The 22,026-nt window shown below is 37.1% G+C and overlaps 2 protein-coding genes and 1 long non-coding RNA gene across 4 annotated transcripts; 1 reads left to right on the top strand and 2 right to left on the bottom strand.

The window, feature by feature from the left end:
- Positions 1–3,350: 3,350 nt before the first annotated feature.
- Positions 3,351–6,071, bottom strand: LOC114178667 (sulfite exporter TauE/SafE family protein 3-like). 2 transcript variants are annotated; one of them, XM_085671230.1, is made up of 12 exons: positions 5,901–6,071; positions 5,654–5,813; positions 5,306–5,506; positions 5,151–5,215; positions 5,020–5,047; positions 4,850–4,914; positions 4,681–4,767; positions 4,521–4,571; positions 4,171–4,392; positions 4,002–4,095; positions 3,684–3,824; positions 3,351–3,596 (listed from the first exon to the last, which is right to left on the bottom strand). In XM_085671230.1, the coding sequence occupies exons 1-12, from the start codon at positions 6,069–6,071 to the stop codon at positions 3,505–3,507; spliced, it is 1,377 nt and encodes a 458-aa protein (XP_085527356.1). In that variant the 3' UTR covers positions 3,351–3,504. The 2 variants fall into 2 exon arrangements, with proteins under 2 accessions (XP_085527356.1, XP_085527355.1); XM_085671229.1 differs by having other exon boundaries at positions 4,850–4,932.
- Positions 6,072–8,643: 2,572 nt separating this feature from the next.
- Positions 8,644–18,060, bottom strand: LOC114178101 (uncharacterized). The gene is made up of 3 exons (XR_003603265.2): positions 17,703–18,060; positions 9,118–9,161; positions 8,644–8,946 (listed from the first exon to the last, which is right to left on the bottom strand). It is a non-coding gene; the product is annotated as an uncharacterized LOC114178101 (long non-coding RNA).
- LOC114178099 (sulfite exporter TauE/SafE family protein 3-like) lies at positions 9,762–12,630 on the top strand. The gene is made up of 12 exons (XM_085671226.1): positions 9,762–9,908; positions 10,020–10,179; positions 10,357–10,557; positions 10,648–10,712; positions 10,815–10,842; positions 10,930–11,012; positions 11,095–11,181; positions 11,291–11,341; positions 11,509–11,730; positions 11,805–11,898; positions 12,079–12,219; positions 12,307–12,630. The coding sequence occupies exons 1-12, from the start codon at positions 9,762–9,764 to the stop codon at positions 12,396–12,398; spliced, it is 1,371 nt and encodes a 456-aa protein (XP_085527352.1). The 3' UTR covers positions 12,399–12,630.
- Positions 18,061–22,026: the final 3,966 nt, after the last annotated feature.

Here is a 22,026-nt window from a genome sequence, read left to right on the forward strand (position 1 = left end):
TACTGCCTGTACAAAAAGTTGAGTATAAAAAGACAGTTATGGAATTAGAAAAGTAGACTTCATTATCGTACCAGAAAAATTGGTTTTTATTTTCAATCTTCAGTTCCAATAGCTTGTTAAAGTTGTTTGGTGATGATTCATGGTGATGGAAATATTTGTATGGCCTTTGGATTGTGTCCAAACCAGAAATTATGTAAAAATACACTTGAAAAGCAGTTGCAGTACTGACTGTACAAAAAGTACAATGTAAAAGGCACTTATGGAATTACAAAAGGACACTTGATTCTGGAACCAGAAAAGTTGGTTTTTAATTCAATCTTCAATTCCAATTAGTTATTTAAGTTGTTTGGTGATGATTCATGGAGATGGAATTATTTGGATGACCTTTTGATTGTGTCCAAACCAGATTTCATGTGAAAATACACTTGAAAAGAAGTTGCAATACTGCTTGTACAAAAAGTTAAGTGTAAAAAGACACTTATGGAATTACAAAAGGACACTTGATTCTGGAACCATAAAAGTTGGTTTTTAATTCAATCTTCAATTCCAATTAGTTATTTAAGTTGTTTGGTGATGATTCATGGAGATGAAATTATTTGGATGGCCTTTGGATTGTGTCCAAACCAGATGTCATGTAAAAATACACTGGAAAAGCAGTTGCAGTACTGCCTGTACAAAAAGTTGAGTGTAAAAAGACACTTATGGAATTACAAAAGAACACTTGATTCTGGAACCAGAAAAGTTCGTTTTTAATTCAATCTTCAATTCCAATTAGTTATTTAAGTTGTTTGGTGATGATTCATGGAGATGAAATTATTTGGATGGCCTTTGGATTGTGTCCAAACCAGATGTCATGTAAAAATACACTTGAAAAACAGTTGCAGTACTACCTGTACAAAAAGTTGAGTGTAAAAAGACACTTATGAAATCATAAGAGGACACTTGATTCTCGAACCAGAAAAGTTGGTTTTTAATTTAATCTTCAATTCCAATTAGTTATTTAAGTGGTTTGGTGATGATTCATGGTGATGGAAATATTTGTATGGCCTTTGAATTGTGTCCAAACCACAAATTATGTAAAAATACACTTGAAAAGCAGTTGCAGTACTGTCTGTACAAAAAGTACAATCTAAAAAGACACTTATGGAATCATAAAAGGACACTTGATTCTCGAACCAGAAAAGTTGGTTTTTATTTCAATGTTCAATTCCAATGACTTGTTTGAGATGTGTGGTGATGATTCATGGTGATGGAATTATTTGGATGGCCTTTGGATTGTGTCCAAACCAGAAATTATGTAAAAATACACTTGAAAAGCAATTGCAGTACTGCCTGTACAAAAAGTACAATGTAAAAAGACACTTATGGAATCATAAAAGGACACTTGATTGTCTAACCAGAAAAGTTGGTTTTTAACTCAATCTTCAATTTCAATTAGTTATTTAAGTTGTGTGGTGATGATTCATGGTCTCATGGAATTATTTGGATGGCCTTTGGATTGTATCCAAACCAGAAATTATGTAAAAATACACTTGAAAAGCAGTTGCAGTACTGCCTGTACAAAAAGTACAATGTAAAAAGACACTTATGGAATCATAAAAGGACATTTGATTCTCGAACCAGAAAAGTTGGTTTTTATTTCAATGTTCAATTTCAATGACTTGTTTGAGATGTGTGGTGATGATTCATGGTGATGGAATTATTTGGATGGCCTTTGGATTGTGTCCAAACCAGAAATTATGTAAAAATACACTTGAAAAGCAGTTGCAGTATTGTCTGTACAAAAAGTACAATGTAAAAAGACACTTATGGAATCATAAAAGGACACTTGATTGTCTAACCAGAAAAGTTGGTTTTTAACTCAATCTTCAATTTCAATTAGTTATTTAAGTTGTGTGGTGATGATTCATGGTCTCATGGAATTATTTGGATGGCCTTTGGATTGTATCCAAACCAGAAATTATGTAAAAATACACTTGAAAAGCAGTTGCAGTACTGCCTGTACAAAAAGTACAATGTAAAAAGACATTTATGGAATTACAAAAGGACACTTAGCATGCAGAGGTATTTGCGCCATGCCGCCACTGAGTTTCATGACACAATATTTTGTGTGAGGTTGACCAAATATCAAACTCGAGGGTCTCATCTGGTATATGTCAAGTTTTAAATATTCATTAAGCACACGTTAACCTCACATAAATTAGGAAACCTAATACTTATTTATTTTTTTTTTTTTTGCCAATCAGGACCTTAACACCAAATTTGGTACCTTGATCAGGAGCAAGCATATCAATCAAGTCGTTCTTAGTGGTCCTAATACTGTGGTAGTATGCAAACTTCTAATTTCAGATTCACCCCGCTCGACCAAGATAGGGGTAGTAAAACATACCAAATTGCCCTTTGATTTGGAGAAGAAGAACACCAAAATTAGGGCTTCCAATTGTCGACGAAGCTATGGCAGTGATCCACCTCTGTTATTCTTTCCCAAATTCGCACTTTAGCTTTCACTTTTCCCTAAACCGCACTCTCGTCTTTAGTTTAAACTGCAACGTTCAGTTCTTTTTTTCTTACTTTTCCTCTGCAGCGCGTGTATCCCAACCTTAACATTCACACGAACTTCTCTCACGCGTCACTGCTCTTCTCATATTAAAAAATATTAAAATAATAAATGCCACGTAAGCGGATAAGATTGAGGTCAAATAACTGAGGCATTGTATCCTTATCCTATTTCAATTACCGTCAATCGGGGAGGGTGATGTCACGATTTGATTTTGCGGTCATAAAACACCACAAACTTGATTAATAAAAAAAGTTCAGAAATCCTTTCACCTTACCGGACACTTGTACTTTGACGGCACATTTTTTTATTAGCATTTGATATTTTCTCTTCTTAATATTCAGTTACTCTTCTTTCTAAAAATATAAAAGTTAACTTTTTCTAATACTATTTTACTCTTATAAAATTATTAACGGTCAATTGTCAAAAATCCTTTTTCATTGCCTATAGTAGGACTCATACACTGCACCTTTGTCGCAATAATAAAATATGAATAACCCTCGCATGCAATGCAACTTTTTTATTCTTTTTTCATACAGTTTCTTCTTTTATTGTTTTCAAATTCTGGAAATTTAGATTTCACTTAAACACATACATTTCTAAGAAATTAACATGCACTAAGGGACGAGATATTGATTACATGCAGCCTCTTAAAAATACAGAAACCAAAGATTGCTTCGATTGAATTTGAAGGATAAAGAAATGAAATACATATACAAAAACAGAGAAAACAACTATTCTTCTGGCCAAAGCCCTGGCTCCCTGAGAAAATATGAACTTAAAATATTTCTACAGGATCAATTGTTGGAATTTGAGGACTAATACAAGGAATTTTTGTGTTTCAAGTGAACTAAAAGTATAAACCAACAAAAAAAATACAAAAATGTGTCACCAATGTAACCAAAGACAATACAAAACTGCACCTAAAATATTAGGCCTGATGATTTCTAATTTTTAGCAGTGTACATGCAAAGGTTTCCAAATCCCATGTACTCCTTGCGTTCAATCTTTTGAATCATGTGATCAACTCCTACTCCACCTGTCATGTCACCAAATAAAACCATTTTACACTTTCCTCATAAAACTGCACTAACACACTCTGCAAATGAAACAATCTTACACTTACCTAGTAAAACTGCACTGACACAAAGTGTGAAGGTTAGAATGAAAATGATAACAGAAGCTCTCCCCAATAAGGCAACCACCTTTCTCACCAAATACTGTCCAACAAGTGAAGCAACAGTCGCTACACCTACCAAGCAAAGGGCTGCAACACCATATCCACACTTTAACATTATAATCTCCATTAAATATCACAACTTATTGCTTCATTATAAGCTTCTCTTAGTCCATTCAAATTATCTAGTATACTATGCACATGCTCTTGGAAGTAGGCAAATTACTCGTCATTCAGCACATTTTGCATTCATTCCTGCATACTTACCATAAGGAACGGGGAAACGTTTGAGAAGGTAATATTCCACCACAGCCATAGATGCAGAAAATGCCATTGCCAAAATAGATGTAGCACTTGCCACCTTTGTCAAAAATTCCCCAATCAGAGATGGTTTCCAATACACAAATTTGATGAGAGAAAGAAGAATGAAAGGTACCTGAGGAGGGATTCCTATTCCAAGGAAAAGGGGTGCCAAGATGAATCCTCCACCAAGGCCTAACAAACCAGCAAGTGTGCCAGCAACTGTGCCACAACAACAGAATACAATTAACTTCCACACACTCCAACGTGGTTGTTGATCACCCTTTGATGCTATGCTTCTCTGCCCTTTGTATAGTCTCATTGCCTGGTATGCGCTCATTCCTACAGCTATTGGGATCTAAATCACAACAATAAACAAACAGTGAATTTTCGCTATGATAATGACATTGATGGCTTACCACACTTTCAAATATATGATGACAACTATGGTTTTCAGAAATTGAATTCTCCTATAGTAGTTCCTACCTGGAGTAAATTCACTGCCCAATATGCTCCGGAGCATGTTGTCGTGTAATTCTGTTCCAAAATAGAGGCATGTACTATCGTCATATTATGTTGATCAATGAATCCCAATGCAAGAAATGAAAAACTGAATTTTTGAGTGAATAGCTCATAGGGTACCAACTTTTCCAATCTCTAACGCAAGTATCATGAACCAAACAGCGAAAAGATGTCCAAGGTCCTTCCAACGAATGTTCTCAACCATAGAAACCTGCATCACAGTTTTACATTTCGTTAAAATGAACAGACGTTGCACATATATGAAATCAATAACTTTCAGTATTTTGTACTACTTTTTTCTTTAGTTCATTAGTATCGATTTTGACAGGGGCTTCTGTCTGAATATAATGTGCACCATCTTCTGCAGTTGCAATGTCTGACAAGATTAAAAAATAGCATGACACATCTGGTAAGCACTTATATATACAGAAATGTAGAATAGAAATAGTGTCAAACCACTTACCTTCAATCCGTGAATTCTTCTTGGCTTCCTGGAATTATAACATGAATGCACGCATGAGCATCAGAATGCAAAACTTGAAAGAAATTTTAAAACATAAAAGAGGATGAAGTTTAAAGAAGTAATTAATTAACCTTCTTCATAATGGTTTCTTTCTTCCATGTATCAACACCCTTCAAGAATGATTTGATTGAAAGGCCTGTTTAACATTCAGATCACATCAGAGGAAAGAAATGAATTTAGCAAATCATGAGTGTCTAAATTTTGAAGCTTGATCAGTAATTCTTACCAACGAAAAGTATTATCAGCAAAACTGTTAGCATCCACTCAGGAAAAATGACATTGAAATCAACTCCAATACTGATTCCAAGCATCAACATTGGTTGGAAGAGAAGTGCTAAGTCATAATCAATCACGGGCAAGTCAAGTGTGGGGTGTCTCTGCCTCAAATTGTAGAAAACTGTTGCAGTTGCTCCACCAGTAATCATGCCTAATTCATCAAACAAAGTTTCAAGAGAATTATATTCAAAACAAATAATGCGATGTTACTAATAATATCAACAGATTTTCTTTGGTTGGAGTTTCTTGAAATCGTATTAATGTCTAATTATAAAGAGGGCAGAATGGTAGTTCTTACATTTAGATATTGCTATTGCAGATTTTGTATCAAATCCAATAATGAGGGTAAGCATGGGCACAAAGATGCCACCCCCACCAACACCTCCAATATTCCCAAATGCTGATCCTAGGAATCCAACTATGCTTCCTACTATTATTTTCCATCCAAATTTCATACTCTGCACACAACACAAAGTTAAATACAATTCACCGTGCTTGAAATGAAAACACTAATCCACATGCAGAGTATTTGTGAGTTGTCTTACCGGCCAAGTGTGGTGGTAGAATACTTTAGCATTGATATCAACCCCTTCAGTGTGATTGGATTGTGAGTTGGTGTTCTCGGCGGAGACTGTAACAAGAAGAAGCACAGCAATGAGAACCTTTCCAGTAACCCATTTCACATCCCATCTTTGTGATACATCATGCACACCCATTATGGTTCTTTAGATACTTAGCTCTTCACCTCTCAAAATTCAAAATCTTACTCCTTTTAGTACTATGATGTTGCTATGCTTAATTTGCCTCCAATGAGCAACACCACAACACTTATATATATATATATATATCTCTTCAAAATCTTTACTTCAAATAGGAACTTCCCTAGTTGATCATGTTATTTTAATTCAATCAAAATTTAGGTGCAAGAAAACAAATCTCAGGTCAAAGTATGCAGGTCTCTGTTACGCTTTTATTATTCTCTATCTCATCTTTTATGTATTGTGCTTCAAAATAATTGTGAATTTTTTTTTTTTGGTACTATGGTTTCTATCATAACTCCATTGGAATGTTTCTTTTGTAGTTACCACTGTTTGGGCTTAATATTGGAATATTACAGAATATAAATAGGAATTTTGTCAAAATACCTTGAATTTTCAATAGGTGAGATTTTTCTTTACTGCAACATGCACATTTACCCAAACAAGCAAGACATTTTTTGGCACCCCTTTTATGCTAACCCTCTAACTTTATTGGTTTTGACGCCTAGTTCAAGATCGATTCTCTTAATTGTATTACTCGAATGTTAGTTATTTTCTAATGTTAGTATGGCTCAAAACCAGAATTAATGGTAAGCAAGGAGCATATATTTGTGGCACTCATGAAATACAAAAGTTCTTCATATTGCCTTTTCAATGAAAAACTATTAGGATGAATAATTATCAGTGTATCTCTAATGATGAAGATGAATGTGGGCAGTGACTCACAACCCTTCAAATTTCGTTCATCTCTTGTTTCACAGTTCTTTGTTTCCTATCTGTCGACATTCACAATTGCTTTCCTTTTTTTATATAATAATTAGTGTCTCATTCCTTTTGTTTTGTTACCAAAAACAGCATGAATGGATATTTTTTCTTGTAAGGTGTTCACTTTTTCATTTCTATCTAATAAGGGGATTGAATCCACACTCAGAGAGAGGTTACATAAATATGATTTAAGCTCAATCCACGTAAGAAATTAACAACATTTTCAACCGAAAATTTTAAAACAACGAGTTTATAAGTGTGCTCAACTTTGTCGTTTTTATTTGATGTGAAATTTAGACTCAAAATTTCTAACTATCACAACAGTCTGCATTGTGGATGTTTATCTCTTCTTCAACCCGATTAATGAAGTGTATAAATGACCTTAATAAATTCAGTTATCTCGCAACTCATTTTTGCTGCCTTCAAGTAAAACACAGTTGCTTGCTCTCAAATCAAATTTGTTTCTGTTCTCTTCAATGGTTGATGCAAAATAGATGCGTCCAAAAACTTTTTAAGTCAGTCAAATCAAGTTATGACAATGCAAATATGAAAAGGACTTTTATTGTTAATAATAGGAGAAGGAAGCCTTTTTATTAGATAAATGGCGTGAGTCACAATGTATGACCATAACACTTTGGGTAGAAGGGATTAATGCAAGAGACAACGAGAAACATTCAATACGTGATGTTTTCTTTCAACAACAAAGCTTTGTTGGAGAGTTTTAATGCATGTAATGCTTAAAGGAAAGGGTAATATGTGTTTGGCTATGTGACAAGAATAACATGTTCTACTTTTATCATAATGTACATGAGAAAAACTTTGTTTAACGTAATCGAGAACCTTGCTAGAAGGATGTCCTAATTGAGATTATATTTGTTAAGGGATTTTGTATCCTTGTACGAACAGGTTAACCTTTTCGTAACAATAGTATTAGAGTCTTACAATGAATTCAATGTCTCGAGTTCGAACCTATGGTATAAAACCTAGACCATATTGAAAACTGGCTTGTCCATCATCTTCAAAGAAATCATTATTTTGAATTTGACAAACATTTTGTAAAAGAAGTGTGGTTCATGTGTCACCGATCCAAGATAAATCAGTATTATTTACTTGCTCACTACCAGAAACAGTTAACTTACAGATGAAAAAAAATCTGTCGAAAAAATTCGGTTATTTTTTTCTTCATATTATGTGCGATTTTGATATATACTCTCTTGCGATCCAATAAAAATCCCCATCACATGACATCATTTTCCGGAGTCAAAATTTTCATCATCTTGTGGAGGTTATTTATGCCCTAAAGCAAGTCCATGGAATATTACAGTCTAAAGCTACATTGCATGTCAAGCATGATGTTGATATTTTAACCAATTCTTTGTATGTTGATGGCAGGAACAATCTAACATTGGTCTTATGACCCATTTTCTGGACATGGAATCATTTAAAACAAGAATGAGATTTTTCTTTGTCAACAAAAATATTCAAAGGAGATCCTGAAAAGGTTTCAGCTACATGAATGCAAAGAAAATGACAACTCCTATGATTCAAAAGGAGATAATTGTTATAGAGGATGTAGCTGATAAAGTTGATGAAGCACATTTTAGAAATTTTGTTGGATGTGTCTAGTGTATCTCACATTTACAATACCATGGTATCAAGATTGATGCATTATGCCAATGAGATTCACTTGAAGGCAACAAAATGAGTTGTTAGATACATCAAAGGGACCATCAACTATGGAGTTAAATACTAACATGTACAAGAATTCAAATTATATATTTTTTCTTATATGCGTTTTCAAAGAAGCAAGAGGTTGTAGTTCAGTCAACTCCTAAAGTTGAGTTTATTACAGTTGTAGCATCTGTGAAAAAGTCGCAGCCTTAGCCTATGAAAAAAGGGTCACAAGATAATTGTCTAAATTGATGTTGATTTAATTTTAACACTAGAAAACAAATGTAATCACATTTATACAGTTAATTAATCATCTCTTGCTCCAAATGCATTTGGGTTGAAGAAGAGATAAACATCCACAATGTTGTGATCAGTGTAATTTCGGTCCTCGTTCAAGCTGTCATATGACAAAACAAAAGGAATGAGACAAAAGATTGACAACTTGGTTAAGGAAATGAGACAAACTAATTCTTTTATTAAAAAGGAAAAGCAATTGAGAATGTCGACAGATAGGAAACAAAGAACTGTGAAACAAGAGATGAAAGAAATTTGAAGAGTTGTCACTAACCACATTCATCTTCATCATTAGAGATACGCTGATAATTATTCATCCTGATAGTTTTTCATTGAAAAGGCAATATTAAGACCTTTCTTACCATTAATTCTTGTTCCCAGCAGTTTAACATTAGAAAATAACTAAGATAAGAGTAATACAATTAAGAGAATAAGAGAATCAATCTACAGGGGCGCCAAAAAATGTCTTGCTTGTTTGGGTAAATGTGAAAAATGTTAGCTATTGAAAAGTCAAGGTATTTTGACCAAATTGTTATTTATATTATATTCCAATATTGAGCCGAAGCGATTGTAACTACAAAAGGAATATTCCAAATGAGTTATGACAGAAATCATAGTACAAACCACCAAAAAATAGAAGAAACAGAAATACACAACTATTTTGAAGCACAAGGCATAAGAGACGATAAAGAGAATAAGAAAAGCATAACAAAGGCCTGCTTATTTTGATCTAGGATTTGTTTTCTTGCACCTAAAACCATAACATGATCCTATTTGAAGTGAAGATTTTGAAAAGATCTATATAACAGTTATGGTGTTGCTCATTTGAGGCAAATTAATCATAGCAACATCATAGTACTAAAAGGAATAAGATTTTGAATTTTGAGAACTGAACAGCTAAGCATCTAAAGAGGCATAATGGGTGTGCATGATGTATCACAAAGGTGGGATGCGAAAAGGGTTTCTGGAAAGCTTCTCATTGCTATGCTTCTTCTTGTCACAGTCTCCGCCGAGAACACGAGCTCACAGTCCAATCACACAGTAGGGGATGATACCAATGCTAAAGTATTATACCACCACACTTGGCCGGTAAAACAATTCACAAATACTCTGCATGTGGATTAGTGTTTGTATGTCAAGAACGTTGAATTGTATTTAACTTTGTGTTGTGTGCAGAGTATGAAATTTGGATGGAAAATAATAGTAGGAAGCATAGTTGGATTCCTAGGATCAGCATTTGGGAATATTGGAGGTGTTGGTGGGGGTGGCATCTTTGTGCCCATGCTTACCCTCATTATTGGATTTGATACAAAATCTGCAATAGCAATATCAAAATGTAAGAACTGCCATTCTGCCTTCTTTATTATTCGATATTAATACGTTTTCATGAAAATCCGATAACAGAAAATCTGTTGATATTATTAGTAACATCATATTATTTGCTCTGTACTTTTGCTATTTTTCAGCTACTGTTTTGAATATAATTCTCTTGAAACTTTGGTTGATGAATTAGGCATGATTACTGGTGGAGCAACTGCAACAGTTTTCTACAATTTGAGGCAGAGACACCCCACACTTGACTTGCCCGTGATTGATTATGACTTGGCACTTCTCTTCCAACCGATGTTGATGCTTGGAATCAGCATTGGAGTTGATTTCAATGTCATTTTTCCTGAGTGGATGCTAACAGTTTTGCTAATTATACTTTTCGTTGGTAAGAATTACTGATCAACCTCTAAAATTTAGACACTCTTGATTTGCTCAATTGATTTCTTTCCTCTGATGTGATCCGAATGTTAAACAGGTCTTTCTATTAAATCCTTCCTTAAGGGTGTTGATACATGGAAGCAAGAAACAATAATGAAGAAGGTTAATTAATTGCTTCTTTAAACATCACCCTCTTTTATGTCTTAAATTTCTTTCAAGTTTTGCAATCTGATGCTTATGCGTGCATTTATGTTATAATGCCAGGAAGCTAAGAAGAATTCAAGGATTGATGGTAAGTTGTTTGGTATTATTTCTGTTCTACATTTCTGTATATATAAATGATTATCAGATATGTGATGCTGTTTTTTAATCTTATCAGACATTGCAACTGCAGAAGATGCTGCACATTATATTCAAACAGAAGACCTTGTCAAAGATGATACAAAGGAACTAAAGAAAAAGGTAGTACAAAATATTTAAACCTATTGATTTCATATATGTGCAACTTCTATTCATTTTAACGAAATGTAAAACTGTGATGCAGGTTTCTATGGTTGAGAACATTCGTTGGAAGGACCTTGGACATCTTTTCGCTGTCTGGTTTATGATACTTGCGTTAGAGATTGGAAAAGTTGGTACCCTATGAGCTATTCACTCAAAAATTCAGTTTCTCATTTCTTGCATTGGGATTCATTGATCAAGTTATTATGATGATAATATATGCCTCTGTTTTGGAACAGAATTACACTACAACTTGCTCTGGAGCATATTGGGCCGTGAATCTACTCCAGGTACCAACTACTATTGGAGAATTCAATTTCGTAAAACCCCAGTTGTCATCTTATATTTTTTAGTTCTCTTTGATGAAGCTAATATGGCATCATTGTTGAATGTGTGGTAAGCCATCAATGTCATTATCATAGCGAAAATTCACTGTTTGTTTATTGTTGTGATTTAGATCCCCATAGCTGTAGGAATGAGCGCATACCAGGCGATGAGACTATACAAAGGGCAGAGAAGCATAGCATCAAAGGGTGATCAACAACCACGTTGGAGTGTGTGGAAGTTAATTGTATTCTGTTGTTGTGGCACAGTTGCTGGCACAGTTGCTGGTTTGTTAGGCCTTGGTGGAGGATTCATCTTGGCACCCCTTTTCCTTGGAATAGGAATCCCTCCTCAGGTACCTTTCATTCTTCTTTCTCTCATCAAATTTGTGTATTGGAAACCACTCTGATTGGGGAATTTTTGACAAAGGTGGCAAGTGCTACATCCATTTTGGCAATGGCATTTTCTGCATCTATGGCTGTGGTGGAATATTACCTTCTCAAACGTTTCCCCGTTCCTTATGGTAAGTATGCACGAACGAATGAATGCAAAATGTGCTGAATGACAGAGTAAATTGCCTACTTCCAAGAGAATGTGCTTAGTACCATATAATTTGAATGGACTAGGAGAAGCTTATAATGAAGCAATAAGTTGTGATATTTAATGGAGATTATAATGTTAAAGTTTGGATATGGTGTTGCAGCCCTTTGCTTGGTAGGTGTAGCGACTGTAGCTTCACTTGTTGGACAGTATTTGGTGAGAAAGGTGGTTGCCTTATTGGGGAGAGCATCTGTTATCATTTTCATTCTAACCTTCACACTTTGTGTCAGTGCAGTTTTACTAGGTAAGTGTAAGATTGTTTCATTTGCAGAGTGTGTTAGTGCAGTTTTATGAGGAAAGTGTAAAATGGTTTTATTTGGTGACATGACAGGTGGAGTAGGAGTTGATCACATGATTCAAAAGATTGAACGCAAGGAGTACATGGGATTTGGAAATCTTTGCATGTACACTGCTAAAAATTAGGGTTCATGAGGCCTAATATTTTAGATGCAGGTTCTCTACTGCAGTTTTGTATTGTCTTTGGTTACATTAGTGCCACATTTTTGTATTTTTTTGTTGGTGTATACTTCTAGTTCACTTGAAACACCAAAATTCATTGTATTTGTCCTCAAATTTCAACTAAGGATCCTGTACAAATATTGTTTTCACATTTTACTAAAAAGCCAGGGCTTAGGCCACAACTGCACTTAGTGCTACAAAGGCATGTGGGGATTAGCCTTGGTGATTCAAGCTCTTACCAAGAAATTTTGGAATCTGTGTACTAATATGATACAATTCATTGTTTAATGTAGTTGATTTCTTGAAGAATATCTAAGATACGAAAAAGACAATTCTTCGGGAATCTTTCTTTTAAGTCTTTTCATAAATCTCTTGCATTGTCAACGAATATGATGCTCTGTAGAATCTACATGAATAAAATTCATGTTGTGCACAAAATCACTATCACGTTATATCGTTTTCGGTGTCCAAATTGCCATCATATTGTAATAAATGATCATTTGTAAAGTTTGGACTTTCAAAAAAGCTAATCTATATCGATGCTGATATTTTAATCATATCTTTGTGAGTTGATGATCTTTTGGTGAGAGGAACAGTTTATCATATTAGAATATAAGTCAAGTGTAACGTTTTGTTGTTGCCATCTGTTATAACACCCACACCTGTCATAACTACTTTTTTACTTTTCTGTTTCTAGATCTCTTGTTTTCTGTATATAATACAGCTTCTGTATAACGTTTCTAATAATGAGAATACATTGAATTCTCTCTCTCTGTACCACTCTACTTCTTTCTCCTAAAATCCTATATGGTATCTAGACCTACGATTGTTAAAAGGGGGCACGTGGGTTTATCGATCAAGAAACTGCCATGGCTGGAGTAGGAGGAATGATGCAGGGAGCGTTGCCGGTGTTTGACAGAAAGTCGTTCGATGACTGGCACATCAAGATGCAAGCCATCTTTGGCTTCCAAGATGTTGCAGATGTTGTGCTTGATGGATTGCCTGAATTGGGAGCAAAGGCAACTGACGAAGAGAAGAAAAATTACAAAGTCCAGCAGAAACTTGACAGTAAGGCTCGTTGTCTTCTTTACCAATGCGTGGGTCCAAAGGTGTTTCACAGGATTTCAAAGGCTGAAACAGCCAGAGAAATATGGGAGATCTTAGTCAAGACCTATGGTGATGGTGATCGAAGTAAGAAGGTGAAAATGCAAACTCTACGAAGGCAATTTGAGTGCTTGGCCATGGAGGATAATGATACTGTGGCATACTACTTTGATAAAGTGCAAGAGCATGTGAATGCTATGCGTGCGTGTCGGGACACAATCACTGATCAATATGTTGCTGATAAGATTCTAAGGTCACTCCCACCGAGATACGATCACATAGTGGTGGCTATTGAAGAAACACGAGATATGGAAACCATGGGGTTGGAAGAGTTGCAGCATACGTTGGAGTCACATGAACACAGGCTAAATGAGCGCAGACAGTTTCAAGATCAAGTTCTGCAGGCTCGATCTCAGTATCGTGGAAAAGAAAAAGGGTCCAAGAAGTACAACAAGAAGAATGATAAGCGTAAAGAAACTCAAGAACAACACAAGAAAGACTCGAGTGATCAAGAAAGACGTAAAGATCACAAGACAGATCAAGGTTCTGATGGAGAACAGAATTGGAAGTTCGACAAACGGAAGGTGAGATGCTTTAACTGTCAAAAGTTGGGTCATTTTGCCAAGGAGTGTTGGAAGAGAGATGGAGCTAAGAACAAACCGAAAAACCAAGCACACCTGGCGCAAGATGAAACGTCAGATTCTGAAACGTCAGATTCTGAACCAGTCATGTTAATGGCTAAGACTGATGAAGATGAGGCAGAGTGCAGTTCCTGGTATTTGGATTCGAGGTGTTCAACCCACATGACTGGCCGAAAGGAGTGTTTCGTGAAGATGAAGGAAGTTGCTAATGGAAAGATCAAGTTTGCAGATAACAGAAGCTTGACTGCAGAGGGTTCTGGAAGGGTTGTTTTGCGGGATAGTAGTGGAAAGGAAGTGGTGATTGAAGAGGTATTATATGTCCCTGGGTTAAAAACGAATTTGCTAAGCCTGGGACAACTTTTACAAAAAGGTTTCACGATGCAGATGGAGGACAATTACCTCAGTGTGTTTGATCAGAATGGGAGGTTAACCATTAAAGCAAAACTTTCCCAAAATAGGACTTTTCGTGTTATAATGAGTGTTGTCAATCATCAATGCTTTGCTCTTTCAGAAAAGGATGCAGAATGGTTATGGCACATGCGTTTTGGTCACTTGAATTTCAAGGACCTATCTCGTTTGAGTAAAGACTCAATGGTTAAAGGGCTTCCGCTGGTTAAATTGCCTGAAAATGTGTGCAGAGAGTGTGTTCAATGTAAACAAACAAGGGGAAGTTTTTCGAAATATCTGCCACAAAAGACAACAAGCAAACTTGAAGTAGTGCACTCGGATGTGTGTGGTCCCATGCAAACAGAAACTCCTGGAGGCAACATGTACTTTGTGCTTTTTGTTGATGATTTAACAAGGAAGGCTTGGACATATCTTGTTAAGCAGAAGAGTGAAGTACTCGAGGTGTTTAAATGTTTCAAGGCCTTAGTTGAAAGACAAAGTGGTGAGAAAATCAAATGTCTTAGATTATATGGGGGTGGAGAGTACACATCTACTGATTTTAAGAAGTTTTGTGAGGATGAGGGTATTGTTCATGAGGTCACACCTCCTTACACTCCTGAACACAATGGAACTGCAGAGAGAAAGAACAGGACACTGCTGAATATGGTACGTTGCATGCTCAAGAGCAAAAATCTTCCAAAGTTTCTATGGGGAGAAGCAGTTATTACAGCAACATATATTCTTAATCGATCTCCCACAAAGAGGTTGAAGAATATAACAGTAGAGGAAGCATGGACTGGTGTTAAACCAAGTGTGGAACATTTGAGAGTGTTTGGTTTTGTTTGCTACAAACATGTGCCAGATTAACTAAGGAGAAAGTTAGATGATAAAAGTGTACCGTTGCTGCTGATTGGTTTCCACTCTACTGGTGGATACAAATTGTTTGATCCCAACACAGGGAAAGCAATAGTGAGTAGAGATGTGGTAGTAGATGAAGTTACTGAATGGGATGAGAAGACTAGTCAGCAAGCACAACCGACTATTGTGATAAATGAAGATGGTGCAGATAAAAACTCTGGTTCTGGGAATGATGATGTGAATGTTAGAAAATCATCCAGAACCACTCAGGTACCATCCCATCTAAGGGATTATGATTTGTCTTATGAAGCAGCTGTGACCTCAGATGGAGATTTTGTGCACTATGCTCTCATAGCTGAGTCTGAGCCACTGAGTTATGAGGAGGCTGTGTCTGATGAAAGGTGGTGGAAGGCCATGAAAGAGGAAATTGAAGCAATTGAAAAGAACCACACATGGGAGTTAACTGAGCTTCCATCTGGGAAGAGGCCAATAGCTTTGAAGTGGGTCTACAAGTCAAAGGTAAACCCACAGGGAGTCGTTACAAGGCACAAGGCCAGGCTTGTGGCCAAAGGATTTTTACAGCAAGCTGGAGTTGATTATGGTGAAGTGTTTGCACCAGTGGCTAGGATTGAGACTATCCGATTAGTAGTCTCTCTTGCTGTACATTTTCACTGGTCACTACATCAACTTGATGTAAAGTCTGCTTTCTTGAATGGTAATCTTGAGGAAGAAGTCTATGTAGTACAACCACAAGGTTTTGAGGTTAAAGAGCATATAAACAAGGTGTATAGGTTGAGGAAAGCTCTTTATGGACTCAAGCAAGCTCCAAGGGCCTGGAACCAGAGAATTGATAGCTTCATGAGTAGTATTGGATTTGGAAAGTGTGTGTCTGAGCATGGTGTTTATGTCAGGATTAGTCACAAGGATGGAAAAATTGATAAGTTGATAATCTGCTTGTATGTTGATGATTTACTCATCACGGGCAGCAGTGAGGAGTTGATTTCAAAATTCAAAGGTGAAATGTTAAATGAATTTGAAATGAGTGACTTGGGTAGGCTGAATTACTTTTTGGGCATAGAATTTACAGAAACTCAATCTGGTCTGGTCATGCATCAGTCAAGGTATGCAAGGGAGGTTTTGAGGAAGTTTGAAATGCATCAAAGCAATTCAGCCAACACACCAGCTGAAATGGGTTTGCATCTGGAGAAAGAACCCAAGGAGATGAGTGTAGATCCTACTGGATACAGGAAGATAGTTGGGAGTTTTAGATACTTATGTAATACAAGGCCTGATCTATGTTTTAGTGTTGGACTGATCAGTAGGTACATGCAGAACCCGCGCCAGTCACACTTAAATGCTGCAAAAAGAGTGTTGCGGTACTTGCAGGACACTTGTGATTTTGGAATTCTTTTCCCGAAAGTTGAGGCTGAACCTGGGTTGAGTTTAACTGCATATTCAGATGCAGACTGGTGTGGGGACAAGTGTGATAGGAAAAGTACAGCTAGGTACATCTTCTTCCTTGGAGACTCACCCATCTCATGGAGTTCAACTAAGGAATCAGTGGTGGCTTTGTCATCTTGTGAGGCTGAGTATATTGCTGCCTGTGAAGCTAGTTGTCAAGCAGCATGGTTGAGTTCATTAATGGAGGGACTGAAGTTTGATTTAGGTGGAAGAGTAAGGCTACTTGTTGACAACAAGTCAGCCATTAATCTGGCAAATCATCCTGCTTCTCATGGGAGAAGCAAGCACATCGAAACAAAGTACCACTTTATAAGTGAGCAAGTGAATAAAGGGAGGCTTGATCTTATACATTGCAGATCAGAAATGCAATTAGCAGACATACTCACTTTGAAACAGGACAGATTCAAGGACTTAAGGAACCTGATTGGTGTTATAAAGTTTGGGTGATGTTTTGGCTTAGGGAGGTGTATTAGAATTTAAGCCAAGTGTAGCGTTTTGTTATTGTCATCTGTTATAACACCCACACCTGTCATAACTACTTTTTTACTTTTCTGTTTCTAGATCTCTTGTTTTCTGTATATAATACAGCTTCTGTATAACGTTTCTAATAATGAGAATAAATTGAATTCTCTCTCTGTACCACTCTACTTCTTTCTCCTAAAATCCTATATATCACTAATTAATAAATTCAAACAAGATTCGAAGAATGTCTTCAAGATGACTAACCTTGATCTTTTTTTTGACATGAAAATCATTAAAAATACGAATGCGATTCTTGTTTGCAAATAAAAATATGCAAAATAATAATAGTGCTAACACTCAATTTCATTTTGCAAGTCTTGCCGCCGATGCTAGACCCATGGCCGCACCCGTCGTCAAACCAGGCGCTTCCGGCAGCCACACGCCTCTTGTTGTAACTCCATGGAGCTCGCCGCCGGCACCAGTTCCGGTGGGTTCTGCACCACATTTCATTTTCTTCTTACTGCACCTGCGACTTTGGGCTGGGTCTCTGTGTGCACCCATGTTCTTCTAACTTCACCTGCTGTTGGTGGTTGAGCTTCTTTTCAGCGAACACCTTCTATTTCTTCTAAATTCATCTCAAGATTTCTGAGCATACCCTATTTTCTTCTAAAGACACCTTTAAGGATTCTTTTTTAAGCTTTTCTGAATGCAACACTTTTTTGTTAAATTCCCCCGTAAGGCTTTCCTTTTTTGAATTTGAACCCATTTGCAATATCTATCCGAATTTTAAAATTAATCTAGTTTTATTAATTTCATATGTCTGTAAGATTGCATCATCTGAAAACAGTTGTTCCAATCTAAAAGCAATAATTTGAATATATGTATTGCATCATTTTATATTTGGTATCCTATTCCCATCAAAATTAAAAGATATTTTTCCTTTAAAAGTCAAGCAACGATTTACAGTATTGATGTATAATTTAATACTATTTTTTACTTATTGTCTGATTATTAGATATCAAATTATATCCTAAACGTGAATTATAAAAGTATTAAATTTCAAAAAAAAGATATAAGAGTTTCAAAACTACAAAATATCAACAAATCAAAAAAATATTCTCTAACTTTGATTTTTATTATGAATGAAAATATGAAAAAGTATAAATTCAAATAATTTTTTTATAAATAGTTTTTAATGAAAAGGTAATAAAAGTTATTTGTGTTAGATATTTGAAAAAAAAAGTATTTAAAAATTATATTAATTTTACACAATTAAAATAATCATCTTAGGACAAAATTAGGCCCGATCGAGTTAGGCCCAGTTGGACGAATTTGGACGAATTAGGCCAAATTCTGTCAAGTTGGTCCCGATCGAGATTTGACCCAGTTGGTCCTGGACAAAATTTGGAAGTATTCGGCTAAATCTGTCAAATTCTTTGGTGTCAGCCATATGGACACAAATTTGGATCCACATCCATTATTTGGATTCAAAATGGATGTGCATTAGATTTTCGATAGGGTTGATACCATAGAATTTGACAGATTTTTTGTCGAGGCAAACGAGGCCAAATTTCAACATAGGATGAACTTGGATGACTTTCAAACGAATTTCGATCGGGGACGATGTGACCAAATTTGGGCTAAGGTCGACTCGACAAAATTTCAGTCGAGATCGACTTAACTGGATTCGACTGAATTTTCGCCAGGGCCGATTTTGCCTAATACGACCAAATTTTAGCCAGAGCCGACTTGGACAAATATGGCCACATTTGGGTCAGGTCATGATCAGTCAAATTTCGGTCATGGTTAACTCCATTAAAGTTGTCGGCTGGGACCGACTTGACTGAATATGGCTAATTTTCGATCACAGTCGACTAAGTTGAATATAGTCAAACTTTGTTCGGGACTTAGTCGACCGAATACGGCTAAATTTGGGCAAGTGCCGACTTGACCAAATTTTGGTCATGATTAACTCGACTGAATTTGGCCAAATTTAGGTTAGGACCGACTCGACTAAATATGACCAAATTTCGGTCGCGATCGACTATTGCGAATACGACCAAATTCAGGCCATGATCAACTCGGTCAAATTTTGGTCGAGGCCAACATGACCGAATTTTGACCTGAGCCGACTCGATTGAATTTGGCTGAATTTCGGTCGTGGCCGACTCAGTTGAATACGGCCAAATTTCGATCGTGACCGACTCATTTGAATACGGCCAACATCTAAACACTTTTCTAAAATCATTCATGTAATGATAGTAAACATCAGAAAAAACTTCAAATTATTGTTGTTGCATAAGGTTAGCTTTCCTATTTCCTGTAAAATAATGTTCTTTCTCTTCTTTCGATCAATAAGAAACTTGAAGAAGGATAAACAACAAAGAAGACCCTTAGTTATACTGTAAGCAGTAAATCAAAAAACCGTTATTTTATGAAAGAATCAAGTATTTTAGTACAATAATATGAGACGTGCGACATGGGATGTGAGACGTGTTACGTAGGATGTGGAAGGTGAGACGTGGGACGTGCAACATGAGACGATAGACGAGAGATGTAAGACAAGAGACGTGAGACGTGACACATGAGACGTGAGACGTGGGACGTGAGACGTGGGACATGGGACGTGGGACGTGGGACATGGGACGTGGAACGTGGAACGTTGACGTTGGACGTGTAACGTAGGACGTGAGAACTAAGATGTGAGATGTTGGACGTGGGACGTGACACGTGTGACGTGAGACGTGAGACATAGGACGAGGAACGTGTCACGTGAAACGTGAGACGAGAGACGAGAGACGTGAGATATGACACATAGGACGTAAGACGTGGGACGTGAGACATGAGATGTGGGACGTGGAACATGAAACATAAGACATGGGACGTGGGACGTAGGAAGAGCGACGTGAAACGTGAGAAGTAAGACGTGAAACGTGGAACGTGGATCATGAAACGTGGGATGTGAGACGTGAGACGTGGGACGTGAGACGTAAGACGTGGGATGTGAGACGTGGAAAGTGAAACGTGCGACATGAGATATGAGACGTAGGACGTGAGTTGTGACACGTGAGACGTTGGACTTGAGACGTGAGATAGTATGACGTGGGACATGAGAAGTGAGACATGAAACGTGAGACGTGCTAAGTGGGACATGAGACGAGAGACTTGAGATACGTGAAAGACGTATGATGTGGGACATGAGACTGAAACGTGAGACGTGAGACGTGGGACGTGAGAACTAAGACGTGAGAGGTGGGACTTGATACGTGGGATGTAGAATGTGAGATGTGTGACATGGGACGCGAGAAATAAGATGTGAAATGTTGAACATGGAACGTGACACGTGGGACGTGGGATGTGAGACGTGAGACATGGGACATATAAGGTTGGACAAGGGACGTGCAACGTGAGACGAGAGACGTGAGTCATGACACGTGGGACGTGAGACGTGGAACATGAGACGTAGGACGTGAGATGTGACATGTGGGACGTGAGATGTGACACGTGGAACGTGGGACGTGAGATACGTATGACGTGGGACGTGAGAAGTGAGACATGGAACGTGAGACATGCTACGTGAGACGTGAGACGAGAGACGTGAGATACGTGAAAGACGTATGACGTGGGACGTGAGACGTGAGACGTGAGACGTGAGACGTGCTACGTGGGACTTGAGACGTGGGACGGGTGACGTGGAACGTGTAACGTGGGACGTGGGACGTGAGAACTAAGATTTGAGATATGGGACTTGATACGTGAGATGTGTGACGTGAGACGTGGAACGTGGGACGTGCGAACGTAGGACGTGCGACGTGTAACGTGAGAAATAAGACGTGAAACATGAAACGTGGGACGTGACACGTGGGACGTGAGATGTGAGGCATGGGACGTATAAGGTTGGATAAGGGACGTGCGACGTGAGACGAGAGACGAGAGACGTGAGTCATGACACATGGAACGTGAGACGTGCGACGTGGGATGTGGGACGTGCGACGTGCGACGTGGAACAAATTTTAAAGTCGATCGTGATCGACTCATTTGAATATGGCCAAATTTTACCCTAAGCCGTCTCAGCCAAATACGACCAAATTTGGATCAGGGTCGACTCGGCCAAATCTCAATCGGGGCCAACTCGATTGAATTCGACCAAATTTTGACTGGAGCCAATTAGGCTGAATACAACAAAATTTTGGTCGCGGTTGTCTCGGTCAAATACGGTAAATTTTGTCTATGTCGACTCAGCTCAATGTAGTCAAATTTGGGTCGAGGTGAACTCAACCGAATACTTCCAAATTTTGTCCAGGACCAGCTGGGCCAAATTTTGATCGAGACCAACTTGATAGAATTTGGCCAAATTTTGTATAGGGTCACTCCAACTCAATCAAATACGACTAAATTTGGACTAGTCGGTCTCATCTTTTAGCCTAACCTAACAAAAAATATAAACTGAAAATTTGGATTGAATATTTTGGATTATCCATTTTGAAAATCTAGATTTAAATAATGGATATCCAGTTCATAAAATGTATATTAGATTGATATCCATATCCAATAAAATAGACTTTAAATGGATTGAATTTTTAATAAAATAGATATTAAATGGATTAGATTATAGAAAAAATAGATTGGATTATAAAAAATAGATTTTTTGCCCACCTTTGATTAGAATTTTGTGACAC

Source organism: Vigna unguiculata, chromosome 3 (assembly GCF_037176805.1).
Source record: "Vigna unguiculata cultivar grain cowpea cultivar isolate G323 ecotype 2 chromosome 3, ASM3717680v1, whole genome shotgun sequence".
NCBI classification, from domain to species: Eukaryota; Viridiplantae; Streptophyta; class Magnoliopsida; order Fabales; family Fabaceae; genus Vigna; species Vigna unguiculata.

Bases quoted from the DNA above. Each gene is read 5' to 3' on its own strand.
- LOC114178667 (XM_085671229.1), bottom strand. From the start codon at position 6,071: ATGGGTGTGCATGATGTATCACAAAGATGGGATGTGAAATGGGTTACT. The intron at 5,048-5,150 runs GTTAATTAATTA...TTATAATTCCAG, and splicing joins AAGAAACCATTATGAAGAAG to GAAGCCAAGAAGAATTCACG. The intron at 4,768-4,849 runs GTAGTACAAAAT...ACTGTGATGCAG, and splicing joins CTAATGAACTAAAGAAAAAA to GTTTCTATGGTTGAGAACAT.
- LOC114178099 (XM_085671226.1), top strand. From the start codon at position 9,762: ATGGGTGTGCATGATGTATCACAAAGGTGGGATGCGAAAAGGGTTTCT. The intron at 11,342-11,508 runs GTACCAACTACT...GTTGTGATTTAG, and splicing joins GGGCCGTGAATCTACTCCAG to ATCCCCATAGCTGTAGGAAT. The intron at 12,220-12,306 runs GTAAGTGTAAGA...GTGACATGACAG, and splicing joins TGTCAGTGCAGTTTTACTAG to GTGGAGTAGGAGTTGATCAC.